Here is a 21642-nt window from a genome sequence, read left to right as displayed (position 1 = left end):
TCTCCATCAGACACTGCACAGGTGTACAAGAGCAACAGACTGTGCTTCTGCTGATGTTTCACTGGTTGTCTTGGGAGCTGGTGGCACAGCAGCCTAGGAAATAGAGAAAGGTCCTTTGGTGAGGAGTCATCCAGCATGAAACAAGCCAGAGGGTGGGCAGGACACAGAAACCCTAAGGGCCTGAGAAAATAAGACGCACAGGCTTGTCTCACTTCCTCCTGAGAAGCAGAAACTCTTGCTGAAAGCAGTAGCACACTGAGATCTTGGGAAGGGGGCCGAGGTGGTTAAGGTGCCTGCTGCCATAGCATGACCATCTGTCTGTCTGTCTGTCTGTGTCCTGCAGAGAGCGCACAGTCACAGAGGAACGAGGAGGTGCGCTGCTCAAACCATGATGGAACACATAAACTCATTCTCTCCCCCAACGGGAAGCTTTCTGAACACTGGGCTAAAGCTTCAGGAAACTGCCCCAATACAAGGTAAGAAGCTTTCACAGGGTGGAGGTATGGATGGCAATGGTCCGAAAATGCAGTCTGCTTTTCCCCAGGTAACATGCAAGAGTTTGAGGCATGTTCCTGATGTAGAGAGAGAACTGGAACACGTACCTTCCTAGTACTATCTCCTTTTTAACCCAGCCAGAAGTGCACAGATTTTGAGGATGATACCAAGATCTGAGCTGCTTGGGATGCACATGAGACAGGTTTCTCTCAAACTTAGTAAGGGTCAGTGGAACATACCAGAGCAATACAGATGCCTTGCGAATCACCCGTGGCTTGGCAAAACTGCAGGGAAAAGACACAAGCATGTCTGAACCTTACCACATTCTGATGAAGCTGTCAGGGTAACCATCATCTACAAATGTCCCTGCAGTTTGCTGTGTGATATTTCTTGCCCAGGGCAAGATAACAGAATCAGGCTGAGCAAGGTTCTTTTCCAGCTTCTCGTGGAGCAAACCACAGTGAAGTCAGGTCAGCATAAGAGAAGGGTGAATCAGCTTACAGGTGACCTGTATTTTTTTTCCACATATTTCCTGCTAGGGCTTGGTGAGCAGACACTCTTTGTCCTTTACTTTGTCTCACAGCACAGCATCTATTTATTTTGATTTTTGTTTCCTTATTTTTGCAGACTGGTGAAAGAACTGGAAAACCGAATTATTGTTCAAATAGCATGTGGAGACCAGCATGCCATGGCATTATCCAGAGGTAGCCTGTTTCAAGAACACTTTTCCTCCAAACAGGAGTCACACTTGCTCTGAGAAGGCAGTGTTTGTGCTACTTGCAGTAGTAGGTGACACCACTGTGGAGTAATGAGCAGTTGGAGACACACAGTGCACTGGCTGTCAGTGCTGCTCCTTCCTCCCAGCGCCCAGGGACCTGTACCTCTCTCTGTCTCTCTCCAGTTCCTGAGCACTGCCCCTCCACAAAGGTGTGCTGTGGAGAGCAGATGTGGCTGCCTCACTCTGCAGTCACCAGACCTGTTCATTCTTAAGTTGCAACACCTTTCTGGTAGGGAGCTTCTAGCAGGTATGACTTTAGGGACCTTAATTCTTGCTGTGCTGAGTCACCTGGCAATATGGGACTGTCCCAAAGAGATCATAAGAAAACAAATTTGGGCACACATGATGCTCTTGCCTTGGAGCTAGGTCCCTGAAAACAACACTGAGTGTTGCTCTAACTCCCAAAATGCAAATACTCAAGGGAAGCAGTGAGGCTGAGCTGTTTTCTTTTGTTCTGTGTGTGAAGGGGGTGAGCTCTTCACCTGGGGCCAGAACACCCACGGACAGCTTGGAGTGGGGAGCCAAACCACGCTTCCTCCCAAACCACAGCTGGTGGAAAGACTGAAGGGCATCCCACTTGCTCAAATTGCTGCTGGAGGAGCTCACAGCATGTGTGTGTCACTCTCTGGAGCTGTGTTCTCCTGGGGAAAGAACAGTTTTGGACAGCTGGGACTCGGAGACACCAAAGGTAAGGAAGGAGAGCGCCAGGAGGGTGTTTTCCTCGCCAGTGAGCTCACCAAATTGCTCCTCACTATTGTCAAGCTCCTGTCGAACAGTGGTGGGCAGTAAAGTCTTTTGAAGAAAGTATATCTGGAGATGTTCTTTGTTTCCTGACCAGGAAAGGCATGCAGGAATGATGTATTTAGTGGTTGTTTTTCTATAGATAACTTGCAATCATTTTGTGTGGCTAATAGGATAGTGTGGGCTCTTAAAACCCTGAGGTCTTACACATCTATTTCCACTCCTGTCTTCTCTCCAGGAAGTCTTGCATGAAATGCATTCATTTTATATTTTTTAATCCTCTTTAATTCTCTGTAAACACAAAGTGAGAGAAGAATTTAAATCATCTCTTGCCTTCAAACTTAGAATGCTAGAGAAGAGTTGCCCTAGACAGACAGAACATCTAATCTGAATGTGTCCACACCCTTGAGAATCATACTTTGAAGCCAAGTACCATTTGGCAAGCAGATATGGAAGTACTGCATTTTGTTTCAGACCAAAGTAAATGAAAATAAAGTAATATGAAAAACACAGAACATTATGAGAAAGAATATGTTATACTGGAGGGAAGATGACCCAAACCCAAGCTATAATTACATTAATTGCTGTAAGAGAGGGCTGAAAAACACTTAATCCTTCTGTCTTCTAATTTTTTCTGTATATGAGACCCTCCAGTACTCTTTCAATTTAGCAGTATTATCTTTTTTCCAGACAGGGACTGCCCAACCTATGTTGGAGCTTTAGAGCACTGGAAGACTGTGTTTATCTCATGTGGGGCAGATCACACTGCAGTTCTCTCCAAGGTGAGTCCAAAATGGAAATCTTGGACTCAAGGTGAGTCCAAAATGGTATCTTTCCTCACAAGGAGCATCTGAGACTGCATCTTGTGAGGAAAGATACACTGCTAAAAGAGAGATGAAGGAAAAAGAAAGCATGGAGAAATTGGGATGGTAATGCCTCCTTCCACCTAAGCCTGAAGGTGATCCCCAAGGAATGTTATCTAAGCTATTGGGAAAACTGGTCTTTTCTCATATTCCTGTCATCTGCATGCAACCTTTGGCAGGGATATGGTGAATGGGAATCCTGAGGCAAAGGGGTGCAGTTCAACTCCCAGCACTTTATGATTTTTTTTTTTTATATTACATTGGGGACTTCAGAAGATGTGAATGACATCTAATTCACTAGGGTTTACTCATACAAGTAAAATTCTTAAGCAACAGGAGTTATTCTCAAAAGTTAAATTGATTTTCTCATGAGCTAAATTATTTGGATTTTCCAGTGTGTGATCTGACTTGATGCAAAGTGAACCCTCCTCATGTTTGAATCAGAGATGTTTTGAATCAAGTTCCACATAAGATGTTGTGTTTTGCTAGCCCTCATTCTTGGCTGAGACCATTTGATTGTTGTTAATAATGCAGTGATCCTGTTTGTTTCTTCGTTTCAAGGAGGGGCTGGTGTGCACCTTTGGAGCAGGAGGGTGTGGCCAGCTGGGTCACAACTCCACCCAGAATGAACTCCTGCCTCGCGTGGTGGCTGAGCTGTGGGGAGCCAGGGTTTCACACATCGACTGTGGCAGGTGGGATGTGCCAATGACTTTTCTGAGGTCAATGCCTTTGGGGAATCACTGAAGAACAGTAGGGAAGGGGGTCACCAAGATGTTCAAATCCCTGTATCACAATAGCTCAGCACTGTCAGGATATCCATCCACTGTTCAAGTATAAGCCACCCTGCTGCCAGAGCCCCAGTGAGAGCAGCACCTACAGACCTGGTGAGCAGTGGGAGAGAGCTACAAAAGCCACCAGAGAAGCCCTTGGTCTTTTTCTCTTTTGATAAACAATATACTGGGTTTGTACTGGGTTCCAAAGGGCAAAGGACTGTCAAAAGCCTGCATCAGGAGAGTCACTGGATTCCCAACCAGACTGATAAACTGGTTGGTTCTTAATAAGAATTGAAGAGCAGTGATAATTCCCCAGTTTCACTTTGCCCTTCTGGAACTGGGCCAGAAAAAGTCTGCTGACAATTCACCTGGGCTTGGTATCAGGCTCAGCAGCACAGAAACTGCACGTTTGAAAACAGAAGGGCGTGAAGCAAGCATGGTGTAACTATTTTTGTATGTGCAACCCAACTAAATCACAAACATTAGAGGGTAGTATAGGAAATCTGAGTCCATTTGTGTCTTTATTGCTGAATGTTTATGCAATGAAGAGTTATAACACTGTGGTTAAAGGGACTCTTTATCTGCACTGTCAGGACTTTTGAAGACAAGCTTCAGGTATGCATTCTGATAAATTTATAAATTTATAAATGTTATTCTGCTTTGCCCTGTGGTTTTCACTTACTATGACTTTTTCTTTCCCCTGAACAGACAATACACCCTGGTCTATGTCCATTCCTTGGATAAATTTTATTTCTTTGGCTCTGATGATGAAGGACAACTGGAAGATGAGAGGAAGCCCAAACAGTTGATACCACTTCCCATCGATTCACCAGTGGATACTGGAAAATCCTGCCAGAGTAATGACCACTGCATATGTATACAATCTGTATTTATTTCTTCCATGGAGATGTTTGCTTTCTTGATTTCATGTTTACACTGAAAGGCAAACATCATGTCTCATCCTTGCTTAGCCATCCCAACAAATTCTAACAGGAATTATTCCATTTGCTGCTTGGTTATCATGGGTAATGGCCTAATAGAATCAAACTTTCAACAGATAAGTACTATCTGAAGGGGTTTTTTTATCGTTCCACTTTTGTGCACTTAACTCTCTGAAGACAGTGACTGTCTCTTCAAATATTCCTACAACAATCTTTTTGTTCTTTCACAGAAAAGGGTGCGTCAAAAAAGGGGATTAAAATTACTGCAGGAGTACACCGAAGTTTTGCCCGTTGCAAGGAGGGGAACAAGGTATGAGCACATTTGATCATAGCTTCTGATTTTACCACTGTCCACATTACTGATGGAAACATTTGGATTTTCCAACATGCTTGTAGCACTTCAGTTTTATATGTGTCTATTGCAGATTTTTCTGTGCTTTACCTACAGACTAACTTGTATTGCAATTATATATGTTCTGTGGTTAATGCATCTGGATTATGCTGGATGACCATTAATTTGTTCACCCTTAGGCTGAAATCTTGTTATGATTGGATTGAAAAAAAAAAGAATCCCATCTGCTACAATTTAAATTTTGTCAATGTTTTCATGTATTTCACACAGAATTTGTATTTGAATGGAATTGCCACTCTGGATGATAAAGAAGTGGATGCATGGATTTCTAATTCTAAATGTGAGAGTATAAAAAGGTAAATCAGAAACTTGCTGTTTGGGTTTGTTTGTAGTTTTTACCCTGTTGCATGACTTTCTCTAAGAATTATTCTTCTTTGGAGGCTATTGTAGGAACTGTTGTTCAAGAATTTAGCCAAGGCACAGTCTTGTACCTTGGCACAAAGTTCATGAGGAGCTGACAAGTTAAATCAGTGAAAGACCCTGCCTACAGACCAAGGCCTTGTGCAAAAAGCCTAATCTGAGTGCCCAAACTGGAATGCTGTGCCAGCATTTAAAAATTAGTGGTCACTTCTTTAATTACCCATTTTCAAAAGCAATAGGTACATACCACTGTGGGATACCTTACACTTACAGTGTTTCACAGGTTTTATGTGGGAGGTTATTTTCTTTGGGAAAGTCTGGCTCTAGCTGCTGATTTTGAGCATTTTGAAAGCTTGGCTAACTTGGAACTAAATGTTTCCCTGACCATATTTGGAACAGTTTGGATCATGTGAAAAGTGGTGTTTGAGAGGGTGAAAGAGGGGGTTCTTTCCAGATCTCAGTAGGAAAGGCCTGACAGCAAATTGCTTAATAAAATAGCTGCTCCAATAAGAACAGAACCAGGAATACTGGGAGTTAGTAAGTCTGGTGACCCTTCAGGTTCTGGGAGCCCAGCTTTTCTGCAGCAGCAAATTGATAGCCTGATGGATTTTCCCTCCACGTGCTATAAATAATCCTGTTCATGGAGGGGATTCTCCTCCCTCCCATGTTGCAGCGCCTTTTATTTTGCATAACAAACAAAAGCAGCTAATGTTCTTACCTGTGAGGAGAAGAATCTCCATGATAACACTCACCAGAATGGAGCACTGGGGCAGAACCTTGAGCAGGGTTCCCTTACAAGGCCCAGGAGAGCAGAGGTGGCTTGCAAAGATCTGTAACTCCTTGAGTACAACGTCTTCTGCAACACTGACCGGGGAGTGGTGCTAAGAAAAGTTTTGTGTGGTCAGGTGCAGACACCATTGTACATGGTTTTTGTTCTTTCAGAGTTCAAAACCTGAAGTTGAAAGGACTAACTTTTTGGTTTTTTTACTATCAGGAATATCAGACTGATCTTTTCATCTGAGGCTTGCATTAATGGAAGCTTCCTGGACAAAAGGTAGCATGCACTGACTTAGACATAAAGAATATATTGCTGCTTGTAAACTGACTAGAAAGTGTTATTTTAGGTCACATATGTAGATAAGATTTGTTTTATCTGAATTTGCAAGAAGTAAGTTTTTATTTTTCAAAGCTCAAGCTAATATTAAGATTTTTATAGCCCTGGTCCTACTGAAATGTGCTAGAGAAACTCACATTTTAGAAGATTATCCTTTAGTGATATTTGGCAGATGATGATAATCCTCCCAGACAATATTACAGCTCTCAAAGGATCCTTAATAGCTCCTTCTGGCACAGAAGAAGAAGTCATTTTGGGTGAAATACAGGAATCTACCATTAATAGTCCACAGCCACATGAGACAGAAAGGACAGGATGTTAATCAAGTCACAAAACAGTGGCTTGTGTTGTCTATCTTCTTAGAACACATGAAATTATACCCACAGGAGCTGGGGCTGAACTTTCCAAGTATTTTCTGATATCACAATGCTTCATTATTCAGTAGAAAAATTATTTAGTGTTCTTTTTTTTATCTTGTGATAGGGACAAACATTTCAAAACTTCCAAAGAAGTCTCAGGCGTAGACATGTCAGAAGTGAAACATTTTTATGAGAAGATCAGTAAAAACCAAACAGTCTACCAGGAGGTAAGGATTTGATATAAAGATGCTCACTACACAGATACTGAGGAGCTTTGGATTTGTGCATGAAACTTAAGAATTTCATGCCAACCTAATTACTTTGGCAAAACACAATTGCATTTTAACCCTTGTCTCTTTTTAATTTTTTTTTCCTCTCTGAAGGTGCAAATGGAGATTAGGAACTTACTGGAATCGTTGTCTTCATCTCCCATCTCACCAGAAAATTTCAGAGTATACTTGATCTTGCCTTTCCTTCTGAGGGGGGAGAATGAAGGCTCTGTCCTTTCTCTGATTGTTCTGGCTGAAACCATCATGAAGCTCCAACCAGAGGACCTGCAAACTCTTGGTAGGGTTTTGTAATGGTAGGACTGAATGATTTAAATTCTTGGTCATTTTCTGCTGCAGAACAAGTGTTATTATCACTGATGTAATGTGTTCCAGAGCTTGAAATAATTGCTTTTGATAGACATAGAAACATGGGAACTATGCAGCAAGGCACAAGAATTTTAAAAATTCTGTCTGAAGTTTAATAGTTTTTGTAGTGCAAGCTTAAACATTTTTTTGTTCAAATCATTTGATAAAAAGAGAAAAAGCAGCTTCATCCACAAATTGCAGTGATCTGTATGTTACCTGTGACCTCACTAGCTGTTTTCTTTACAGAATGCCTATGGTCAAATCTAGAAACATCCTTTTTCAAGGAGCTGGTCGTTCTGTATCAGAGGGCTTCCCAGGAAATTCTGTTCTCATTTGTCCAGGAGTTCAAGGCCATAGGGCCAAGCCGCCTCCACAACCTGGACCCAGTTGAAACTGGGCCTCTGCAAATACTGCAGATGCTTTACCAGGTGAGAAGGTGCTTGGATCCCAACTAGGCAGGGTGTCTCAATGTATCCTAGAGTATTTTAGTACTTCTCACTTTCGTATTCTGTGCGTTTGACACTGCTTCAGGAATCTCTTTGGCTCTGCACCAGCACAGTTCTGAAGAAGTCCTGCTGGAGCTGTGCCAAACTGTCCCTCTGTAGAAATGAAGAGCTAAAGCATGTTATAGCCCTGGCAGGGGAAGAATGCTCTCAGTGGTGTCAGGAGTGCATCCATTGATGCCTACACAGTAATGGAAATGGTGTCCTTTATGTAACATGCCTATTCCCCTTTCTGCTGGTGAGATCCCTCATCCCAATAATTGCTCAGAGCATTTTAAAGACAACCTATCTGCTTGGCACATTGCAGCTACCACAGAAATGCTCTGTGATGCTTTATGTGATGCTTTAAGAGCCTGTTAGGTTGACAAATTCTCTGGGACAACAGCATTAGAACACCTTTAGCTGTACATGAACAAGGGAAACAAAGGAAGCAATAACTGTGTTCTTCTGGAAACCATACTTTCTCTTCACATTCCTGTGGAGATGTTCAAAGTTTATGAAAGTTAAGAGAGATTTGTTAAATTTTTTTCAGACTTGAATATCCTTTTGGCTGAGAATGCAGAATTGGCCCTCAAAGTTTAGGCTCTCAAATTTGTATTTATGCAGATAAATAAACTAAAAAATGCGGCAGGTCCACTCCTCTGTAAGTGATTACATGATTTGGAGCTTTAAATGTTCACTGTTCCCCTGCAAGCATCTTTTCCTGGCAACAAGCAGGAACATGAGTAGGGAACTGCAGAAATATGAAAGACACTCCAAGGGAAATACACTTTTTCTGATGGAGTCCTGCTAAGGCATCTTAAGAGTAGATGAAAGTTGCTTTCCTCCTAGTTTATACATGGCTTCCTAAGACTTCTCACTGTGGAGCACTGTGCTTCTTGAGCACTTTTATCCTGTAACTTCTGTGCAGGGTCTCAGAACTCTTTCTGAAGAAAGCCTTGGCAGTCCTGTCCTGCCAGACAGACACAGCTCACTAGTTCTGCTGCTGATAGATTGTGTGTTTCAATGCAGGTCAACTCCAGAACTGGTTTTGGAGTACATGAAAGCATCTTCCAAGTACATGGAGTGAAAGAGATTATCGGCATATGTTCATTCTTCAATATAATAGTAAGTATAAATCTTACCAGCAGTGCAAAACATATATATATATATATATACACATACATACATATATATATACATATATATATATATATATATATGGAAGTCAACTCTAGAGACTAACCCAGCACATCTCAAAGGCATTTTATTTTCCCTAGTCCTCCAAAGCTCTAAATTATGCAAGCCCTTTACCATCCCAGTATTCCAGCAACTATAATGGAGCTTTTCCTGAGATGATCCCTGGTTCTGAGAGTTGGAGCTGCCCTCCAGCATCTTAAGCAGCTTTGTTTGCTTTGAACAAGTAATGACTGTGAAATAGAAGCATGAGGGATGGTTGCTATACTTTGTGTTACTCTGGATTTTATTATGTTTAATTAAGATAAATATTTTGAGGTATCTTTAAACTTTTATTTAGAAATCTTATTGAGCATTTCAATGTACTGACACCTTAAAATGAAGCCGTGATAATAAAAAATAATCTGTGGCATTTCTTGACACAGAGTGAAAATCAGCTACCAAATGCAGTCAGTGTCAGAGGAAGCAGTATGAAATGGAAATGTGCATAGTAGGGGTTTCCTCTGGCAAAAAACAAGTAAGCTTTCATGCAACTTGGCTGGAATTTGTAGGGCAACTGCCTAATTCCTGCATAAGCTTGTGTTTGCTAACGTACCAATTTTGTACCAATTAACCAGAGTGGAGGAGGAGGTTTGAGCATAGAATCAAAAGCCAATTAGGACGTTACCTGAAGTTGGTGCCTTATTATACTGGAGGTGTAGTGTAACACTTTAAATTAGATTATCTTTAGACCAGTATCTATTTTTGGTATTACATATAATAAACTCAGCAGTTTTTACAAACAATATACCATAACCTGAGTATCCAGGGCGTTTTGGTTTAGCTGAATTATGGAAGATGCTGTTAAAATCACTCTCTCTGTTTTATTCTTGAGGCACTACTATAGACAAGTGTCTGTCTGCACAGAGAGGTTAGATACCTCTCTCTGTTTCTCACTCACAGGAGTGTGTAGGAGCTGTTTCTAGGATGTGAACCTCTGTTAGTGCAGTGCTCATGCACACAAGGGCTCATTTCAGAGATGCAGAAGTTTGCCAGGGTACAGACTACAGGCAGTTTAGCCTGCAGACATGTCCCTGAATTCTGGTTTCACAAGGGAAAATCAGCATGTCTTTTCCTTTCTTCCTTGTCCTTTCAGATTGTCCCACAGATGCTGACCAACTACCCATGCATCTTTGACAGGGAAGACAAGATATGCCTTCATATTGCAGAATGCAGGGATTTGGCCGGATTCTTTGTTGTAAGTGCAACCAATTTTGTTACCTATCAGAAGAGATAAACACACTGCTAACAGACTATTGCTTCAATCATTGGATGCCCCTTATCCAGATACCCTTTATAGGGCTCCCTGAGCCATGGAATTTCTGCGTCAGAAGAGAATGCCTTCTCCAAGACATATGGGAAAATTTAAAGTCTGCCTCAAACCAAGATTTCAGGAAGATGTTAAAGGTAAGATACTAAATTGTATTACTTATTAGCTCTAAGTATCTTGCTGCAGTGTTCCTTGATTTTCAGTGTTACTGTATATTGGTACAAGAGTTTCAGTATCTTCTGAGCGTAGAGCCAAAGAACTGCTCCTCAAATTATTATAAAACACGTTCCATGGATGGTGTAGAGTAAATCTGGAGGCAGTATTTTACATCCTTATTCCAGGCAGCTTTGTTGGCATAAGTTAAATGCAAGCAGCAGTGCTATTTACTGTGAGGTTGCATTGGGGTAATGGAATAGAATGGCTCAGTTGTCAAAGTCCAGTACTGCTGCTGCTAGACTGACTTCTGAGACTTTCTCCTAGTACATTAAAACCCCAGGGTCTACGGTACCAGCCTGAGGGGTCAGCAAGCAACACAGCCACACGACTGCATTTCTCTCCTGGAGATGCTGTCTGAAGGGAAAGGAAGGATTGTGCTGGCCAGAGAGATGGGCATGATTACAGTGCTGCTGTCTCCACGTGCCTTTAGCGTGTGGCTCCCACACAGACCCGAAGGTTGTGGCAGCTGCGTTTCCCGTTTCCCGCAGGAATGGCGGTGCTGGCCCTGCCCTGCAGAAGCCAATGGCTGGGACAGGGACACCTGACTGGGACAGGACACTGCCCAGAGCAGAGCTCAGCTCAGGCACCCCGTGCCCCGCCTGTCACTAACACAGACTGGCACCACGCCCGTGCCACAGGAACCACGGACCTTGGCGCCCTGGTGCTTTCCAAGTGAGCTCTCTTGCCAGCCAGAGCTGTCAAAGCTTTTCTTTCCCATTTACTTAGGAGAAATTCACAATGGCTCCCAGAGCTACCTTTCCTTCCTGGTTCCTCACTACACCAGCTGAGAGAGGTACATTTATTTACAGAGGCAGTGAGGGTGTGCTCTGAACTGTCCTCTAGACTTCAAGTCTCCACCTATTGTACAAGCTCTGACAAACAGCTGTACTTAGCTGAAGTCAGCCTTTGGGCACACCTCGTGAGCACTGCCTTTCACACTGTGCATCACAACATTATTAACCCAGCAGCAGCCTGAAAAATACAACTGCACTGTTAGTATCCCACAGCACTTACAGCCTGGTGCAGCATTTACAACTTGGTGCTTCATTTCTGCATTTTTCAGCAGGTAAAGGACATGAATGTGTTTTGTGTTGCGAATACAAACCACCAAAATGCAAAACATAAAAAAGAAACCTTTACTGTAGCACTGACCTGCCCCCTTCATAGCTGTGTCCTGCTAGAAAGTTTTTGAGACAATATTGAGAACCTGGTATGTGGCATTCTCATAGTGGCCCTAGAAAGAAAAGATCTGCAGGTACTGCACATACAGACATGGGTATCATCCAAGCAAGAAATGTCTTCATTTGATTCATCTCAAGTTTTGTTATTAAACGCCAGCCTGATTTATTTTAATTTTTGCTCTTCTGACAGTGAGACAAACATATTTCAGTACACACATCTGGATAAAAACCCCCAAAGCTCTCAAAGAGAGATTCGTATCACTGCATGTTTTAATTTTAATTTATTCAGTCAGGGTACTTCCTCATGAAAACTAAGGTTCTAATTAGTGCCACTACAAATGCACAGCACTCTTGAAAGGATAAAACAGAGGGAATTAGTGCTTATTTTTACTCCTACTCTTTATCTGCATTAACAGTAGTTAACAATGGGCTGCTGCTTCATGCACTTCCAGATCCTACCAGGAAAATTATGCTGGTCACCAGTGCCAGAAGGAAACTCTCTCAAATGAACTGCAATACTCGATGAGATTAAACAAAATTACGTTGATTTAGAGAAGCCCAGGGTTTAGCAAAGGCACCGCACTAGTTGTGCCTAAAAAGCTTAATCCCCATCCAGGTCCACAGGTGAAAGAACACATAAACCGGTACTGTCACGGGAAGAAGGAGGCTGTAGAAACACAGGCTGGCTGTGCTGGTGCAGCCCTGGGGGAAGTTTTCGTCCACGCTGGCCGAGTAGAACAGGCCTGCCAGGGACAGCAGGGGAACGAGCACAGTCAGCGTGGGCAGCGAGGGCAGCAGCCCAGCCCCGGCCATCAGGCCCCGGTACGGCCGGGCCCGGCGGCTCCTCACGGCTGCTCCGAGCCCTCGGCCGGCGCCTTGGTGTGCGTCCTCCTGGCAGCCTCCGGAACCATGTTCGGGATGCCGTCGATGATGGGGTACGCGATGCCCAGCTCCTCGTTAATGAGCTCGTTCGTAGATTCTTCGTACCTGCTCAGCCAAGTCGGGGAGGGGGGAGAAACATCCAAGCGAAAACGTGAGGAGCAGGGACTAACCTGGCTTTGCCCGGGGGTCGGGCGCAGCTCCCCCGGCTCATGCTCACCTCAGCGGCCGCTTGGAGAGCGGGCACACCAGGAAGCGCAGCAGTGATGGCTCCAGGGGCTGCGGCCGCGCTGCGCCGGAGCCCGAGTCTGAACCGGAGCCGGATCCCGAGCTTTGTTCGTGCTCCTGCTGCCGGTGGCAGTGCCGGCGGTGCCCGGGGCCGGCCGGGGCGGCCCCTCGCAGCCGCAGCGACAGCAGCAGGGCCGGGCCGCGCAGCATGGCCGCCGCTTCCGCCGCGCGGCCCGCCCGCCCCAGCGGCACCGCCCCGCCGCCCGCCCCCTCAGCAGAGCCCCCGGCGTGTTTCGGAACGTGGAATAGATCCCGGTTGAGTCGGGATGGTTTGCGGTGTAAGATCTTTGTACACTTTCAAGCTTAATCAGGAAGGAGAACTAGTCAGTGGAACAGGCAGCAGGCAGCATTCCCTAGCCAAGGACATCCGGGAATGAAAAGCCTTAAGGATACAGTAAATCAAGATGTTGATGTATGTCTGTATATACATTGCTAACTTGGTAAAATACTCAATGTGAAAAACGCCGATCACTTGTTTTGAAAATTTTCGAAGTTTAATAGTGATAAAATGATTATAACAATAGTAATACAGTTAGAGTAATAATAATTTGGACAAATTGAATTAGGACAATATGAGACAATAGACACAAAGAGTTACGGACGTCCGGGTACCTTTTTCTGGGCAGCACGAGCCCGAAAAAGGACACCCGTTACCAGAGGATTAACCCTTAAAAGCAATAGCCTGTTGCATATTCATACATCTCATACATGATGCATAAATCCCATTCAAACACAGGATTCTGTCTGGTCATCGTCAACTTCTTCCTCTGAATCCTAACAGCGCCTTCGAGGCGGGAAAAAGTTCGTTTCTTCTGATAAGAAGGCAATAAATTCTTTTTCTCTGACAGATTTAGGTATCCTGTGTCTGCTATCTCGCTGCAAGTCCTTTCTTAAAAAAAAGTATCCTACATAACATGGTTTCTATTTTAACATTTTTGTAACCTAAAACTATATTTAACACAGTACTTAAGAGAATTCATACAGCATTACTTTTTAACACAACACATATAATATTCATTTTAATATTTGCAAAAAGCCAATAATAAAACACATGCATTTTTCACACTCAAGGTCCATGTAGCCTGTAGCTGAACTGTGTTCATTATAATAGTCAAAATCACACCCACGGGGCAAAGAGACCCCTGCCCAGGTGAAGACCCTTCCCCTGAGGGTGTGTGGAAGTCAGCTGGGGTTATGTAACTTGTTTGGAAATTACTAACCAAGCATAACAGACTTGTTACAAACTCAAAATTTCTGTCTACAAATAATGGCTCAAAAAGTCCAGTGGGGGTTGCTTGATTTGTGGATTACCACTGAGTACCCAGGTTGGCACAACTGTGAGATAAAAAATCAGTGTCTCTCTCTTGGGTGTGTAATTATTGGCTTGTTGCACACTAGGTAAGGAATCTGATTTTGTGAGCAATATGAGTGTCTCTATTTATGGCTGTCTCTGCCCTTGCAGGTGTCCTTTGTGGGTGAGGCGGGGATGGACCAAGGTGCAGTGTCCCAGGAGCTCTTCAGTGTTGCAGCCAGGACCCTCTGCCAGCCCAGCACCATCACCTTCTGCCACTTCACCTCTGGCCTCGTGTGGTTCCCCAGACAGGCAAGGCAGCCCTGCAGGGGTGGGTGGGGGCCCCAATGGGAAAAGGCAGTCATGGCTCGTTCGTCATGGCTCGTTCCTAACCAGGTGTGCTTGTTCCTAACCAGGCCCCGAGCTGTGAGGATGAGGACATCTTCTTCTTGATCGGGACACTATGTGGAATGGCCCTGTTTAACCAGTGCACAGTGCCCTTGCCCTTCCCCAGGGCTCTCTACAAAAAGCTACTGGGCCTGGCCCCCACCCTAGAGGACCTTGAGGAACTGCTGCCAACCGTGGGCCGGTATGTTCCAGGCATGGCCAAGCTTTGGCTGGGTTCCTTGCCTTGATTGTGCACTGGGAGATCCCAGAGCCTGAATTTGGGGTACCCATGGCATCTACATTTGCCTTTGTGAAGCTGCTAGAAGTCACAGATTTCTAAGAGGTCCTTGTCCAGGGCATGGATGTTGCTCTCAGAGGCTGGCATTGCCAAAACAAAATGCCAAGCCTCATGACTTAGAAGGTGTCAGATCTCTCAAAGTTTAAGTCCACACTGTGAATATATAAGTGTTCAAAACACTTTGGGCTGTAGTTTGGACTTGAAAAAACTAATGACTCAATTATTAATGTTGGGGTTTTTTTCCCTGATTTATTAATTATCAATTTCCACAATATTGCCTTGCACAAGTACAGTATTACAAAATGCTGCCAATTCTGAGAACCCTTGTGCAGAGTTTCTATGCACTGGGAGAGGAGATATCAGGGAGACATGAGAGGGAGAGGTGCTGCTGCCACCAGCATAATGCTTCCAGGCCCCTGAAGCCCAGTCTTCCAGGCAAGTGATACAAACAACCAAGAAGATGAGAATCCCATCCCAGTGACTGTGTTGAGGTGCTAAATTCCTGAGGTACTAAATTCACTGAGGTTCCTCAGTGAATTGGAACACAAGGTTGCCTGCAATAATTGGAAAGGTGCTGCACCCCAAAACAATTCTCCCGATCATCCCTCTGTTCCACACTTAATTCCTCACTAGATAATGTCTAGAGAGGAAGCAAGACTGTGGTCCCAAACACAGTTGTCACTGAACTTGGTGTAAAGTTGTCCATACAGAGCACGGGGATGGACTTGCCTGGAAACTTTTTTTACTGGAGGCATTTGTGCTCAGCTTATGTCAGCAGCATAATGAAATTCCAGTGCCATATATCATGTTTCTGTGTGAGTGTAGATGTGGTGTACATGTATGCATTTAAATACTGCTTGTCAAAGGATGTTTTCTAGCAGAATTTACAAGTACACTGAAAGGTCACATTTCTTCTTTCTTTAATCCCTTTTGTGTTTGGACAGGAGTCTTCGGAGAATTTTGAATGGAGAAAGTGATGACTTGGACTTGAACTTCACGGTAAGACATCCCACTAAGGTACTGTCTTGGTTTAGAAAAACAGGTGCCTGCTAAGGAAGGCAGGAGCTTCCCCTGAAATGGAGAATGTCAGCCCTCCCTGCCCCTTCAGATTACTATAAATTTTAAATTAAAGGGCTCTCAGGCAAAAAATATTGGAGCAGGAAATAACAGTTCTTTAATAGGGAAGAAAATAAAAGGATAAAATAAACAATGCAGTACACTAAAACAACACTGACAGAGTCAGAACACAACCTGACACCCTGTTCGTCAGGGTGTTGGTAGCAGTCCAATTGGAATTGTGGCTGCAGTCCTTCTGGAGTGTCAGGTGTGGTTCTGCTGGAGCAAGGATCCTGTAAAAAAAGGGTGTAGTCTTCCTCTGCAGATCCAGTGGAAGAAGAGGCAGCTGCTGTTCCTCTGGGAAATCCAGTGGAGAAGCTGTGTTGGTATTCCAGAATCTCCAGATTATATCCAGGTAGCAATGCTTGGCTCCGCCCTCTGGGTGGAGCATCTCACAATGGGATGCTACAGTTCTTATCAGTCATGCAGTGACATTCAATAGCCTGTTATCAGCAGATGTCCCCTCCCAAGGGAGGAGTGATTGTGGAAGAGATAAAGAAAACTGCCCACTTGACAAAAGACAACTGCCATACAGATGGTAATAGAACACATCTTGCCTTGCAATCTGGAACAGGTACTTGGGCAAGACACTGTCCCAGGGCAAGTGACACAACTTGTCTGTAAACTCCAACTAGTGAGAGTGCCTTGTCAGGCCCTTCAGGAGGAATGAGAGATGTAGCACATATATATCTGTCACATATAGATATAGCAGCCAATGTTTGAATTTATTTGCATAGATAATGGAAGGGGGAGATTCCACGGATGTTGTTGAACTTCAAGAAAATGGTGCCAACATTCCTGTCACTAAGGATAACAGGTCAGTTTTATTTTTATATTTCTTAATCCTGGTGTGTTGTTACAAATGTATGAAGTAACATGTCTGTACCTATCCCCATATACTTTTAGAAAATATTGACTTCTGTATTGTGCCATTGGTCTTGGTCCAATAGGTTGTACACTTTCAGTTCCTGCTGTGCTTGCTGCACACTAGCAGTTTGTGCAAGCAGTGGATAACATGGGGATCTTTGGATATCCTGGTATCTGCATAAACAGATACCTGGCAAATGTAAAATAATAACCTGGAACAGTATTTTCAGGCAAAACCAGATGGTTTTTCTGTGAAATCCAGCTATAGATACACCTCTTCAGGAGTTTTTTAAGAGCAAAATGTTTCCTGCTTAGTTACCTATATGGAATGTATCTTGTACATAAAGGAAAAGGAGCAATCCACCAATAAGGCTTTGTGTCAATATTAATCTCTGCACAGAGGACAGAGAGAAATTCTGTGTCCTGAATTATACAGATGTCCTGAGGACCCATAGGGATCCATGAAAGGGCTGCTTAAGAAGCTTGAAGGAGAGCATTTACATTGAGTTGATTGTACAGTACAATGTCACTACACAAATCCCCATCTGAAGTAGAGAGAAGAGTGAAACTATTGATTAACAGCTGTGCAAATATTTATTTCGATTTCAGGGAAATTCTTAGGCATTCAATGGGAGTTAGGTCTGCTAGGTTCCATCTTTTAAAATAATCAGGTGTCTGAGAGGATTTCATTGGAGCATTCACATGAAGGACAAAGAGTGTTACCAAATGAATCCATTCTGGCCAGCATTCTCTTTTATTTGTGAAGATGCTCCCAGCTTATTCAGAGAATAACTAATTGCCAGTGACAACTGGTCTCAATGAGTCTGTACACCACTGCAGGTCATATGGAATAAAGGAATAAAGTTGTCTATAATTCTTCTTTTAGAAAAGCACCACCAATGCTCATTTGGTATCTGTTGCAGGAAAGAGTACGTTGATTTGTATGTGAACTATAAGTTCAATAAATCAGTACAGAAGCCATTTGAGGACTTTATGCAAGGGTTCTTAAGAGGCTGCCCAGCTAAAAATTGGAAGATGTTTTTCCCTGAAGAGCTGCAGGTTCTTCTCCAGGGACAGCGAACGTTTGACTGGCATCTCCTGGAAAAGGTATTTTATACAAGCACAGTGTCCTTCAGCATGCACTGTCTGCTAAGCATAAACTACTTCTGACCTGTTCTTTCACTGAGTGCATAACAAATGGACAGAAGCTCCCAGAAGTTTCTCTTTTTTTGGTTTGTGTTGATGTTCTGTCTCTAATCTACATCAGCCACAAGAATAAAGGGGAATAGGTATCAAGCCATAACTCAGGGATTGTCATTTGAATCTTTGAAAAACAAATGAACAAGCAGATTCTGGAGGTTAAGGGGATTTGAATATCTATGAACAGGATTATAAAATTTATCAGATAAAATGTTGCTTTAAATATAAATGGAAATATTGAGGATTAACTGGCCTGTTTTATTTTGGCTCTTTGACAGAATGTGATATACACAGAGTATACGGAGTCAGATCAAACCATCAGGAATTTTTGGACTGTGTTTCACGAGCTACCAGAAGAAAAAAAGAAAATGTTTCTTGGTAATATATCAGGCATTTAAAACTTTGCATAGCCCTTTTCTTTCCCCCACAACACACATACTACATACTACACTATACTATACTATAGTTCCAAACTGTAGCTTTTCAATGTGTTCACCCCTGCTGCTGCCACATTTTCTAGGGAAAACCACAAAAAAATAACCTGAGGAGTTGCACAGGGACAGCTCTGACCCTCCTCCCATCCCTTGAGGTTTGCCTGAGTGCACCCTGAAGCTTGCAGTTACTTTATCCCTTACTTTTGTGGTTGTGTTGTTGGTCAGAGGCTGCAGTTTGTGAGAGTACACTGTGTTGATGTAAGCAGTATACCTTTTTCAAAGGGTTGCAGAAGCTGGGTCATCCTTTTTAAAGGTAGAAGGTCAGACCTAGCCTGGCCTTTCACATCCACACAGTCTATAATAGAAAATAGAAGAGGGCTTGTAACTACTGTGAATCAGTAAGAGACTTTAATCTGTATTCAGGTGCAAATTCTACAAAGCATAATACTTAGCTTAGGAAAATATCTGTATGTTTACACTAATTTATCTTCATGATTTTCATTAACATTAATTATTTTAATGACTTTCAGCTTTCTTTTTTTTTTTTTTTTTCAATTTGCTAACTTATTCTTGTTTTTCTTTTTTCATTTCTTCAGTTTTTTTGTCAGGATCTGATCGAATCTCTGGGTATGGACTGCAACCTTTCACATTTTGCATTGCAGATCCTCAAAAAGAAAATCCAGACGAGAGCTCTCCCTCTGTCATTACTTGCACCCTGACTTTGTTCCTCCCCAGATATAGCAGAAAAAAAATACTCAAAAAGAAGTTGCTTTATGCCATAGAGCATAATGAAGGTTTTGGCCGTGAGTAACTCTGGGATAGAAGACTTAAAAGCAAAAATAAGAATATGAGTCTTTGTTCACTTGCCATATTTTCTCTTAATAACTCAAATTTACTGGTTTCTAGCCTGTCTTATTTTTACTGCACTTTATAAACACCTGAGTGTGTGTATTTGCTGAGATTTTACATTTCTTACAAAAATGAGCTTTGAGCAGACATTTCATAGTTAGATTGTAAAGTTAGGAAAGAAGAATCCTGTTTGGCACACTTCAGAGAAGCAAGCTGATAACCCAGCATATTTACACATATGTGCAGGCAGGGTCTGCACTGTTCTGGTTGTGTCGGGACAGTGAACTCCCATGAGCAGCAGGGATGCTGTGATTTGTACATTTATGCATTAGCAGGCACACAACCAGGATGTGCTAAGCAGTCACCCTTGCAGAGCAAAGCTGGGGTTCAGTTTTCATCTGTGTTACTTAAGGGTTCTCATGGGAGCAACTAACACATTTAATGAGATTGTGAATTGAAGGAGCAGTCTGTGCTCACCTGGATATGGTCTATGATTTATCTGAGAGAAATTAGTAGGAGGATTTGATCATTCCTAGACTTTTTCAAAAGCTGTATTAATGAATTATAATAATACAATTTTTTTGTTATTTAGTGTGATAATTGTGATATTTGTCATGTTTCATTATAACTTCTAAGGAGATGTTTCACAATTAAATCATAAAATCTTAGGCTTGCAGAACAGCACTGCCTACAGAGCCCTGTGGACATGAGGCTGGCAGGGCTTCAGGAATCTCATTGTCAAAACAGTGCAGAGTACTGGCAGGATATTAACCATGTCAGGCAGGATGGGTGTTTACTGTGTATTTTGCTATGTGGAGAGAGGGAGAGAAACAACAGCCATTATTTTTCAGCAGTGTTCTCTTTGGTGCATTAAATGTGTCAGGGGACATCCATATGTAAAGAAGACTTCCACTGTCTTAAATTAAATGATGATGGATTAAATTTTCACCCCTGTAGCTGTGTTCTTCCTTCCTTGTGCATCTGTCTACGTGGATAAGCACAGCAGGCAGTGTGTCTGTGTTCTCTGTCCTCCTTGGAATGGGGGGGCCTTTCACAAGTGGAGTCACAGGCTGATGTAAGCTTGTTTCAAAGAGATGCATTGTACATGCTGAACAAGTCAGTCTTCCCTGTGTGATGCAGAATGCCATTGTTACCTACTTTAAAAAAAAAAAAAAAAAAAAAAAAGGCAAGTTTCCTTTTAAGTTACAGTATAGTAATCAGTAAAAAAAAAAAAAAAAATTCAAGCCCTCACCACAAGCACCAGGGCAGTACAGGAAAGCAGATGGCATGGGAGTGTTGATGGGAAGAGGGGAAATAGGACTTCAGAGGATGGCAGCTCCCAGCAGAGGGGAGCGAGGGGACACGGCCTGCTCAGACCTAACCCCTGTCCCCCTCTACCCCCTGGAACAAACAGGACATCACAGGGATGCTTACATCATCTGAGGAAGGCAGCACTCTGGTGTATTTTTGTGGAAAGAGGGAACTGGCAGAAACCCAAGGTGTTGCCCACATCTCACGTCCAGCTGATGCTGCCACACCACCACAGATTTCTGTTTTGGCAGCTTCGCCTGCTGTTCTTCATCAGCCTACTCCTGGCTGTTGTTTCCCTTTTTATGGTTTTCTAAGCTTCAGAGTCATCTTCTGTGCTGTGCAAGTGCACAAAAGATGTATTCTCTTTGGAATTCAAAATAACCCATTAGAGATTAAATGATAATAGGTTTATTTAGAGCCTGGAGGTATTTCCTTCTCATCATGTATGATGCAACATCACATGGGAGATTAAAGCCCAGAGTCACTTTCAAGGCTATTTTTAAGTTGTCCTCAAATAATCTCTGCTTATATATATATATATATGTGTGTGTGTGTGTGTGTGTGTATATACACACATTACATAAAGACTTTCAGAGTAGTGCACTCCTCTCTGATTTTCTGAAATTAATTTGGACACTGGATTGTGTCTACATTTTCTCAAGCAGTGCCTGTTATAAAATATACAGGAGAATATAAGATGAGTGAGCATCACATTCAGCTGTGAGTTCAAAAGGCTTCACACAGGCAGCAAAAGTATATTGAACCCATAGCAGGATTTTTTTAGGCCACTCATCTGAGCTGAGCATCCCCTGTAGACAAGGGCAAGAACAGCCTTGAAAGTCCTCCTGGAAGCTGAAATGTAACCA

General features: G+C 42.9%; 2 protein-coding genes across 2 annotated transcripts; one reads left to right on the top strand and one right to left on the bottom strand.

Moving 5' to 3' along the window:
* The first annotated feature begins 306 nt into the window (after nucleotides 1-306).
* LOC134418404 (probable E3 ubiquitin-protein ligase HERC4) lies at nucleotides 307-20413 on the top strand. Its single transcript, XM_063156635.1, has 22 exons — nucleotides 307-476; nucleotides 1123-1199; nucleotides 1740-1961; nucleotides 2705-2796; nucleotides 3439-3569; nucleotides 4359-4507; nucleotides 4822-4901; nucleotides 5214-5299; nucleotides 6358-6417; nucleotides 6961-7063; nucleotides 7220-7403; nucleotides 7718-7899; nucleotides 8986-9081; nucleotides 10286-10387; nucleotides 10477-10596; nucleotides 14486-14626; nucleotides 14731-14903; nucleotides 15944-15998; nucleotides 16853-16932; nucleotides 17906-18089; nucleotides 18461-18560; nucleotides 19213-20413. The coding sequence occupies exons 1-22, from the start codon at nucleotides 307-309 to the stop codon at nucleotides 19425-19427; spliced, it is 2802 nt and encodes a 933-aa protein (XP_063012705.1). The 3' UTR covers nucleotides 19428-20413.
* Nucleotides 11995-12750, bottom strand: PIGY (phosphatidylinositol glycan anchor biosynthesis class Y). Its single transcript, XM_063156634.1, has one exon. It carries the CDS (start codon nucleotides 12667-12669, stop codon nucleotides 12439-12441), a length of 231 nt encoding a protein of 76 aa, XP_063012704.1. The 5' UTR covers nucleotides 12670-12750; the 3' UTR covers nucleotides 11995-12438.
* Nucleotides 20414-21642: the final 1229 nt, after the last annotated feature.

The sequence above is a fragment of the Melospiza melodia genome, chromosome 5 (genome assembly GCF_035770615.1).
Source record: "Melospiza melodia melodia isolate bMelMel2 chromosome 5, bMelMel2.pri, whole genome shotgun sequence".
Classification (NCBI taxonomy): domain Eukaryota; kingdom Metazoa; phylum Chordata; class Aves; order Passeriformes; family Passerellidae; genus Melospiza; species Melospiza melodia.
Note: the sequence above shows the minus strand (reverse complement) of the source record. Positions and strands in the feature narration are given on the sequence as shown.

Excerpts from the sequence above, each read along its gene's own strand:
- PIGY (XM_063156634.1), bottom strand. The coding sequence starts at position 12,669 with ATGGCCGGGGCTGGGCTGCTGCCCTCGCTGCCCACGCTGACTGTGCTC.
- LOC134418404 (XM_063156635.1), top strand. The coding sequence starts at position 307 with ATGACCATCTGTCTGTCTGTCTGTCTGTGTCCTGCAGAGAGCGCACAG. Across the intron at positions 1,200-1,739 it reads TGCCATGGCATTATCCAGAG|GGGGTGAGCTCTTCACCTGG; the intron begins GTAGCCTGTTTC and ends CTGTGTGTGAAG. Across the intron at positions 1,962-2,704 it reads GGGACTCGGAGACACCAAAG|ACAGGGACTGCCCAACCTAT; the intron begins GTAAGGAAGGAG and ends TCTTTTTTCCAG.